Below are 9,729 nucleotides of genomic sequence, written 5' to 3'. Positions count from 1 at the left end.
TGAAAGTATTACCCTTTAACAGCGCTGGATAAACATACAGTAGACTGAATGGAAAAAGTGGAGAAAATAACGTGATGTATACATTATAAGAGATGAATTTGAAATGGTAAGTCATAATTACATAACGATGTAATGCATATGTAATGCACATCTTATTCTGATTATACAAAAATCAAGTTAGTTTCAGTTACTGACATTCTCTTCATTACGAAGCCTTTTGTACGCACAATGCTCTGAGATGCTTTCACGACACTTTTTAAATCACTGGTAAACAGTTTTAAACTTGCTAATTGAATGTGCAGTATAGACGAACAGCAGTGGAGCAACAAAACAAAACTCCCCCTAAACTTAAGTTTATTAATAGCATTAAGATTAGTGTGGTTCGGTCTAATCCCACCAGATTAAGGTTCTCTCTCTCTCTATCTCTCTATCTCTCTTTCTTTCTTTCTTTCTTTCTCTTTCTCTCATTGCTCATCTCATTCCAGTCTCACTATTGCCTCTGATCTCTTCCAGGAAAGAATATGTAGCTGAAACAGTCCAGCGCTCAAAGCAGGAAATCCCAGCGAGCTACTCAGTCTTCGGTCCACAGAAGGCCAAGGCCAAGATTACGGATGAAAGGGATTAAAGCATTTTCTTTCTTTCTTTTTCTTTACCTCTCTTCAGAAGAGAGAGCTAATTCTGTGAGGGGAAACTGGAAAATAAATGAATAAATGAATTAATCTGGAGACATCTTACAGGTGAAAACCTGTCCAACATTAAATATACTTTTTGCTAACAATTAAAATATACCTATATAATTTGTTTAGATTTGACACTTTCTTGACCTTTTATAGTCTTCTATAGTTATATTAACATATTTCTCTAAATTCTGATAGCTATTTTTAGTTGAGTAGTTCAAATATATCATGATGTAGATGTAGAAATGTGCTGCAGTAACTTGTTTAGGTGGTGCTTATAACTCTTACGAATGTCAAATGTTTTGTTTCCTTGTTATGATTTTGTAATAGAATATTTTAATGACATTTGGGTCATGTAGAAATGTCAACCACAATTGTGTATCACTGTGTATCATTTATCAGTATTACTTTGTGGCTTTATTCTTTACATATAGTGCAGAGTCCTTTAACTGAAACTGCAGGAACAACTGCCAAAATGCTGCTTAAAAGTCCAGGACCACCAGTGTAAAAAGTATTCCCACGTCCCTGGTATTAGAAATTTGTACAGGCTAACCTTTGACCTTTGTGGTTAAGGTCCGAATTTAACTACTAGGTCTACTGTGCAGAGCATATACCCAGCAAGTTTGAAAATGTATGTAAGGAGTCTCAAGTGTCAGCGCTTTGTAACAGTGGTAATGATGTTCCAGTACATTTTCTAATGCAGTAAAGTCCTCAGGACAGATGATTTTGTGCTTTTCGATATAGTGCAGCTGCCTATGAAGCAATTGCCATATGTTCAACAACATTTGACTTGTAAACTGCATTACAGGTGTGTGTGTGGGAATGTTTTCTTTAATCACACTCCCAAAGAAATTCTGACCAATCCCCAACTACTCACAGAGACACTCTTGACTAATCCTACCAGCTTCTGCAGTTATTTGGTTCTCGGATGGTTCTATTTCCCAAAACCACAGGAACCCTAAACAAGATAAAATATTTACTGAAGGTGAAAGAAAGAACATTGTAAAAAAAAAAAAAAAAAATCAATAAATTAAACACTGTGCCATGTCCAATACACTCCTATTCCTTTGGCCTGCGAGCTAAATAACTGATCACCCACATGAGAGCAAAAACCACCAGCTCCCAGGACTGTGCACACCTCTGCAAAAAAAATGGTAGACAATATCAGAGTGCCACCCGGTGGTCAACTCAAACCAACAAACAAACAAACAAACAGACAGATAGATAAATAAATAAATAAATAAATAAATAAACAGGCAGCCGGGTGCCTATTTATCTCATTAGGTTTCGTGCGGCTGAATTGGAGAAATTCTTTCTAAAGTGCAGACCCTTCTATCTACCCCCATATTCTGATTGCTGTCTACAATCCACCTAAAACCTTTACAACTGCACCCTCTCTGCAGGTCTCAGAAGCCTTCCCTGACTTGGGAGTCATAGTTTTTGGGGATTTTGATCACATGAACAATCCTAAGCAGAACCAAGACGTGAAAACTGGGCTGATCCTCTCAGAAGCATTGAAGAACAAAGATCACCATAAAATCGTACGGCCAGCATCACACTGACCTCTTAGTATGGTTTTGACTTCATGTTTTTAGGAAACTGGGCCCTGAGGAGCCAGGCGCTGTGGCTTAGAGATTAGCACGTTTTCCTCGCACCTGCAGGATTGGGGATTTGAATCTCTGCCCTGTGTGTCCAGAGTTTCATGTTCTCCTCATGGTTCGGGGGTTTCCTCCAGCTACTCCGGTTTCCTCCCCCAGTCCAAAGACATGCATTGTAGGTTGATTTGCATTTCCAAATTGTGAATGGGGCTGGCACCCCATCCAGGGTATCCCTGCCTTGTGCCCGTGTTCCCTGGGATAGGTTCCAGGCTTCATGTGACCCTGTGTAGGATAAGCGGTAGGGATGAATGGGCCCTTATGTCAACACATGCACAAAGAAGCCCTTTCAGTGAGCATCCTACAAGAGAGTTACCAAACTTACCAAAGAGTTAAGAACTTTCACTGGTCACTGGTATTGTGTATTTTGGGAGTGCATAGATAGGAAATCCCCCATAGCTACAGTAAAATATGGTGGTGGATCACTGAATTTTTGGAGCTATCTTGAAGCTGGTGGTCCAAGAGTTCTTGATTGATAGCATCATGAATTCTGTACCAAGATATTTCAGGCCAAAAACTGGTTGGCTATTCTGGGAATCCTGGGCACGAGACAGGAATACACATTGGATGGCATCCCAGTCTGTGGTAGGGCACCATGCACACACATATGCACATACATTTGAAATTCAACACAGACAGCAACCCGATGTTTCAATCAGACCAAGGACTCCAAAGCTGTGAGGCAACTACAGTATCCACTGCATCATGGTCCCATCCTCAAATATTTCAATAGGGGTCAAATCTGAAGACAGTTGTTTTTGGGGTTGGTATCTTGCGGAAAGAGCCATCTATTAGTAGGTCTTAAACTCCTGACAGAGACTCTGGATCCACCAGTAATCTTAAAGTAATCTCATCAGGATAATAGGGTTACTGAAGCTGACTGAAAGAATGAATAAATGAATGAATGAAAGTCTTTATCATCTGAACTAAAGAGGGCACCCACAGATTAACGCACGTTCAAGATCCCTCCAAACCCTTTTTTGGACAGGAACAGGCTCAGCGCTCTTTAATATTGTTACCTAATGTGCAAAGGAATGCACTTCCTTTTACAGTCAGAAATGCTCCCACATTAAGCAGTTTTAAGAAAATGTTGAAAACACATTTTTTTTTTAAACAGCTTATACTGATTAATTTGATCTAGCGTTTTTCAATAGGGTGTAGTCAATTATTGTTTGCTTTATATTTATTGTCTTACTGAATTGTATTATGTCTGTATTTTTGTATTTGATCTGTTTCCTGTTTTTGTAGTCCTTTGGGTATGAGAAACGTTATAAATAAAATGTATTAGTATTATTATCATTATTATTAATATTAATTGGACAGAAAAGTCCAAAGCCCTGCTAACTGTTTATGCCAGCTGCCTCTGCAAGTCATATTTTATACTTACGTTTCCATACTTTTTGTACTCAGGGATGTGCATGAGAACACAAATTTCATCACTTAACTGTACCAATGACTCAACCCCAAAAAAAAAAAAATGTACAACAGCGTTGCAACAAAATATAATTAATTAAACACAATTGTCACATTGTGTTGTGGCTCAAGAGGGTACTGATACTCTAACTCTCATAATTTTAAAACAATGATACTTTTTTCACATTTTTAAAAGGAAATTATATTGAAGAGACCCATGCTAATTTATAAAAAAAAATGTTCGATATCATGCATGATGGTATTTGATGGTATTATAAATCATTTACCAAAAAGTGGCCCATTTTATCTGACTTCACCCTATTTGCTTTACTGATCTACAGAGTTGTTGCTGGATTGAGAACCTGGGTTTGCTGTTTTAGAGCCATATGAAGCAACTGGATTGGTCTGATGCTTTACAGATCTGTAGAGCGTTTGTAGGTATGGTTGTGTTGCTTTATAGAGCCATGGATGGGCTGCTGAATCGGTTTGTTTATTAGCAGTCTCTAAGCAAGGCTGTTCAGATGTTCAGATCGTGTTCGGACACGGCAGAGACTGAGATGAGCAGCGTAACAGAACACAATAGTGTTATTATATATAATACTGTAATTGTGGCACTGATTTGCAAGCTTAAAGGGCTTTGATTGGAAGCACAGTTCTGGTGAATATCTAATTGCTAATTTATTGCCATAGAGTAAAGCTGCTTTAGACAAAACACAAGGTTCTTCTAACTCAATCTACACACTTAGAATGTAACTTAATTAAAAAGTTTTTTTTTTTAAATAGTTTTATATTATGACTCTAAGTAACAATTCAAAATGTTGGTTATACATATTAGATTATACTTTATTAACATATCCAAATATTAGTTACACATATTGATTACACTTTGTCAAAAGATTCTATACTAACAGGTGTTCTGGAGCAGACATACTCCGAGTAAACAAGGTTTGGGTTAATCAAACTTTCAGGGTTCAGCTGACCTTGCTTTCTGGAATAAAGCCCAAGGTTGTATGACAAAAACGACATACACACTATAACAATAATATTAATAATAATAATAATAATAATAACAACAACAACAACAACTAAAATATGAGCGACTGTCCGAACAAGAGAATGCAATACTTTAAAGCATCTATTTAATTGCAATTGAGCTAACAAACAATGTGAAATTCACCTAACGCTAATAGAAAATAAGTAATAAGACTACAAACTAACACAGGAGAAAAGCGTCGTGATTTCGCGCATGCGCGTTGAAGGGGAACCTGAACTCTCCGGAACACCGGAACTCACTGGCCTGTTTCAGGAACTACGTCATTGATCTGCGCCATAATACGTTACAAACGGCGTGAACGGGGCGCTCGCGAAAACAATCTCGACGTGTTAAAGGTTTGTCTTAAAGTATAAGGTGTTTTTCGGGAAAAGAGCTTCAGCCATGGCGATGCAAGCAGCCAAGCGAGCGAATGTAAGTACAGTTTAATCCGTCAACTTTTGCGAATTGTTTGAGCACTTCCGCTGTATCCAAGACCGTAGCAGTGTAGTTAGCTTGTTAGCTTGTTAGCTTGTTAGCTTCAGTAACGTCTTAGACTCAGACAGGGGATGTTGTTAAGCTACAACCCATCTGAAGTGTCCTGAACGACTAATTTAAAGCAAAGGAGGAATAAATATTCTGAACGAATCATTCATGAAGCCATCGCGTTATAAGTACAGGTGTCCACAAACTTTTGACCGTATGGTGTAGTAGCTGCTCTGAAAGACTGGAGTCAAGTTGGTTTAACGTCCGATATTCACAGATATGCGGAAATTCAGGTCATAAAGTCACATCCGACATTGTTAAACACGGTTCTAACTTCAATAGCATTTGAAGGGAATGACTTACAGTCGTATAACCAACTGTGCAGTGTTCATCAAGGTGTCAGCTGTAACGCACACCTCTTAGATTTCTGATATTTATCAAAATAAGCTATTAAATCACATGTAAATTTTATATGAATTTCACTACAGAATACCCATTCACAAAATATACCATATATTCATGTAAGATATGATAGAAGATATTTATTGAAATTCTATTTTGTTTTTGACTGTTAAAACTACAATTACAATTATTTATTGTTTGCCTTGATGAAGTGGGTAAATTAAAAATACAGTGGTTAAATTCAAACCTTTTTTTTTTTTTTTTTTTTACTAGTCTTGGTTTAAAAAAAGAAAATTTATCAAAAATTATCTCTACTGAACGATGCATTATATCGTGATAATTTCTTTTAGCTGTACCGCCCAGCCCTAGCGCGGTGTGAAATCTTTATAAAAACACTACAATGAAACGCACATCATCCCCGTTGTGAACGAGTTTATATTCATGTGGTTAAATATTCTCTGTACACAAATATCCGGTGTATTTTTCTGTTTGTTTTATGCTTCGGAGCACTAATCTTGTATATCAGTGATTACGACCCATAGTGAGTTTAGAATGTCGAGGAATATAAGGCGAGGCGCAGTAGCTTCACTGTTTGTGACGTCATCAGCTATCCGGTTATATATAGATCAGTGGAGGTTAACCATGATTCTGTTCGAGTTCTGGAACCAAGATGAACCTCTACCAAAATGTGGAGAAAGAAAGGATCTGCTCATGATCCAGAACATACAAGCTCATGTGTGGAACATGGTGGAGGTAGCGTCATGGCTTGGGCTTGCATGGCTGCTTCTGGAACATTCTCACTAATCTTTATTGATGATGGAACTCATGATGGTAGCAGCAGAATGAATTCAGAAGAGAAATGCATCCAAATGAATCAGGAGGAACTTCATCATGCAGCAAGACAACGATCCAAAACACACTTCCACCTCAACACAGGACTTCATCAGGGGGAAAAGTGGAAGGTTTTAGACTGGACAAGTCAATAATCAGACCTTCACCCAACTGATCAGCATCTCACCTCCTGAAGAGGAGACTGAAGGGAGAAACCCCCCGAAACAAACACCTACTGAAATAAGCTGCAGTAAAAAACCTGGAGAAGCTTCACAGAAGAAGAACAGCTGCTTTTTCTGTAAAGCTGCTTTGAGACAATGTCCACTGTAAAAAGCGCTATACAAATAAAACTGAATTGAAAAGAAACCAACAGTTTAGTGTCAGTGAGTCGCAGTATTGATTCAGTTATTACAAGCAAGGGATATGCAACCAAATATTATTTATTTCAATTTATTTCAAGATTACTTCTTTTGATCTCAAACCCAAATGTCTTCAGTCAACAGCAAAAACAAATGAATTGGCCTCGCCGTTCCACTAGTTTCAGAGCGGACTGTACCAGAAAGAGGGTCAATGCGTTAATTCTTCACTGCAAAAATAACGTCATAAACTTTCTCCTGTTTTCTCCCCTCAGATTCGCTTACCTCCAGAGGTGAACAGGATACTGTACATACGTAACCTTCCATACAAGATCACAGCAGAAGAGATGTACGATATCTTCGGGAAGTATGGTCCAATTCGGCAGATTAGAGTGTAAGTTCCCAGTTCACGTTTTGTTTTACTCGTGGTCTTGTTTACACAGGATGGTTTTCTAAAGTCCACAGTTAATCACTGTCCCTGAGTCTTTCCCGTGGCACCTTCCAATAACATGCTGATGAGTCACTCCAGTGTCCTAGATCAGTGTATTGCTGCTGAATAAAAGCAGTGAACAACATCATAAAAGCATTAAGCAAGTAAAACTCCTACTGTGGGTCTGAAAAAGTTTTCACAACCCTTCTGAGATGGTATTAATAATAACCGACGGAGTTACACGATGGTCGGCTATCTAGCAAATAAAGTAAAAGTAAGAGTCGATAACATTTAGAGCGGTTTTTCGTTTATATTTCTGTGCTTTTAATATCATTGATCAGGGTTGACGCGTTTCTTCAGCAAGATTTCCATCCCGCCTACCAGACAAAATACCCGAACTATCCCAGAATACAGGGCATTGGAAAAGGGAGACACTTTATTTCTTTCTTTTTCCTCATCCTTTCTCAGCATGTGAGAGACCCGTTTCCCATGTAAGCCTATTTCTAATGTTCAGTGTCTATTGCTGGACAGAGTTTATATCATAACCCAAGTCAGTCGCACTGTCGCCTCTCCCACAACTCGTCAAAGGGACGCTAATGATCGCGTCCCTTTTGTCCCTGTTGTAATATTGGCATCAGTATGTCTAGCGTCAAGAGGCAGAGTGGTGAGGGAGATTGCTGATGTGTGGACCAGTCTCACAACGGAAGCTGAATGATAGCTAGTACAAGGTCACCTTTCACCACAGGGGTACTCATCTTGTCATATTTTAATTTCCATAACAGTTGGGAAGTGTGTTTTGTAACGGCAGGATGTGTAACCCGAGTTGTCGGAGTCATTTCTTGGAAGCCTTGATCCGGATCCTTAGAGGGCAGCTTCATGGCCTCCTCCAGCATTTCAACGTCATCCAGAGTAGTGTCATGTTTTCCTGAAATACTGAACCGTTAAATACTCTGTCAGGACAAATTCACATACATTTAATGCTGGAATTGTACAGCTTAACAATTTACGTACAACGTGGCTCAAGGTCCCTTTCCAGAACCTTCAGACTAACTCTTCCTCAGCGGTGGAATGAAATTCTGACCTCAATCCGGACGGCAGAATCTGTCACTATATTCAAAAAACAGCTGAAGACCCACCTCTTCCGTGAGCACGTAACCAACCCCTATAAAAACACCAGCCCCACATTATCTTAAAAAAATAAACAAATAAACTACTCTGGCTCTTACGCCTCTACTCTGTGCGCTTTGCTTCTCTAGAACTCGATTATAAATCTTGTACAGTAGCACTACTTACTTAATAGTATTGTTCTCCGCTTGATCTATCGCTCTGTTCGTATTTCCTCATTTGTAAGTCGCTTTGGATAAAAGCGTCTGCTGCAAGTACAAACACGCGCTCGGCACTCTGACGGATGTTTTTCAGCGATGTTTGTTTAAATGAAGGTTTTAATAAACTGTACTTAAGTGTTCTAGTTCATGTCTGGAGATGCTTTTTAAAAAATGATATCCGTGTCTTAACGATAATAAACTGTGTGCATGCAGCGGGAACACACCAGAGACCAGGGGGACTGCCTACGTAGTCTATGAGGACATCTTTGATGCCAAGAATGCCTGTGACCACCTTTCCGGATTCAACGTTTGCAACAGATACCTGGTTGTTTTGTACTACAACGCGAACAGAGTACGTTTGAGTTTACCTTTGAAGTACAAACGGCTTTTTGTCCTCTGATGTTTAGTATTAATCCTCTGCTTTTGTAAGGGGTGTGCAAACTTTGGTTACGTTTGATTTTGTTTGTTTTTTTCTCTCCCCCTTTCAGGCATTCCAGAAAATGGACACGAAGAAAAAAGAAGAGCAGCTGAAACTTCTCAAGGAGAAATATGGCATAAATACGGACCCCCCGAAGTAACGCGATGATTATCCCTCTGCTCCCCAAGTGAACACTTTTAAACAAGAACGCAAATAAGCCACATTTTTTGTACAGCTAATTTACCTTAACTTTTATGTAATAAACACTGAGTTGTTAAGATGTTTTTTTTTTTTTCTCCTGCTATAAAGCTTTTTATTTGTACAAGTGATGTACCACCAGATGGTTATTTAGGATTTTTACTCTGACTTTTGGTTTAAAATGGCTGGTTTGTAATTGGGTTTTATTGTGAATTCATGAATAAATTTACCACCGATGAGACAGACATGTTTTACATTTCTGTGTTATTAACCACACCTAACAAAACCATCTAAAATGTCCCCTAAATAACCTAACCCTAGGCTGAAACTTTTACCGATTAAGATTGAAGTGTTTTGATACGTTGCTCTTCGTAGAAACTGGGTGTTTAATGTAACTGAAATTGAGTTTTACTTTTTTTTTTTCTCCAAAAAAAGCAGGTGTGTTAGAGCAGGTGGGTTAGTTTCTACTCTGATGAAACTTTCAAATGGAACCGAATATTGTATTCAA

At 38.6% G+C, this 9,729-nt stretch overlaps 1 protein-coding gene across 1 annotated transcript; it reads left to right on the top strand.

The window, feature by feature from the left end:
* The first annotated feature begins 5,051 nt into the window (after positions 1-5,051).
* On the top strand, positions 5,052-9,466 carry sf3b6 (splicing factor 3b, subunit 6). The gene is made up of 4 exons (XM_053614678.1): positions 5,052-5,210; positions 7,126-7,244; positions 8,819-8,957; positions 9,094-9,466. Exons 1-4 carry the CDS (start codon positions 5,181-5,183, stop codon positions 9,181-9,183), a joined length of 378 nt encoding a protein of 125 aa, XP_053470653.1. The 5' UTR covers positions 5,052-5,180; the 3' UTR covers positions 9,184-9,466.
* Positions 9,467-9,729: the final 263 nt, after the last annotated feature.

The sequence above is a fragment of the Ictalurus furcatus genome, chromosome 25 (assembly GCF_023375685.1).
Source record: "Ictalurus furcatus strain D&B chromosome 25, Billie_1.0, whole genome shotgun sequence".
Lineage (NCBI taxonomy): Eukaryota > Metazoa > Chordata > Actinopteri > Siluriformes > Ictaluridae > Ictalurus > Ictalurus furcatus.
The sequence above is the reverse complement of the archived record's forward strand: the minus strand, read 5'-3'. Positions and strand labels throughout refer to the sequence as shown.

What these genes read in the sequence shown, in the direction of transcription:
- sf3b6 (XM_053614678.1), top strand. Translation starts at nt 5,181, where the DNA reads ATGGCGATGCAAGCAGCCAAGCGAGCGAAT. An exon ending in AAGCAGCCAAGCGAGCGAAT is followed by an intron (nt 5,211 to 7,125) that starts GTAAGTACAGTT and finishes TTCTCCCCTCAG; the next exon opens with ATTCGCTTACCTCCAGAGGT. An exon ending in CCAATTCGGCAGATTAGAGT is followed by an intron (nt 7,245 to 8,818) that starts GTAAGTTCCCAG and finishes GTGTGCATGCAG; the next exon opens with CGGGAACACACCAGAGACCA.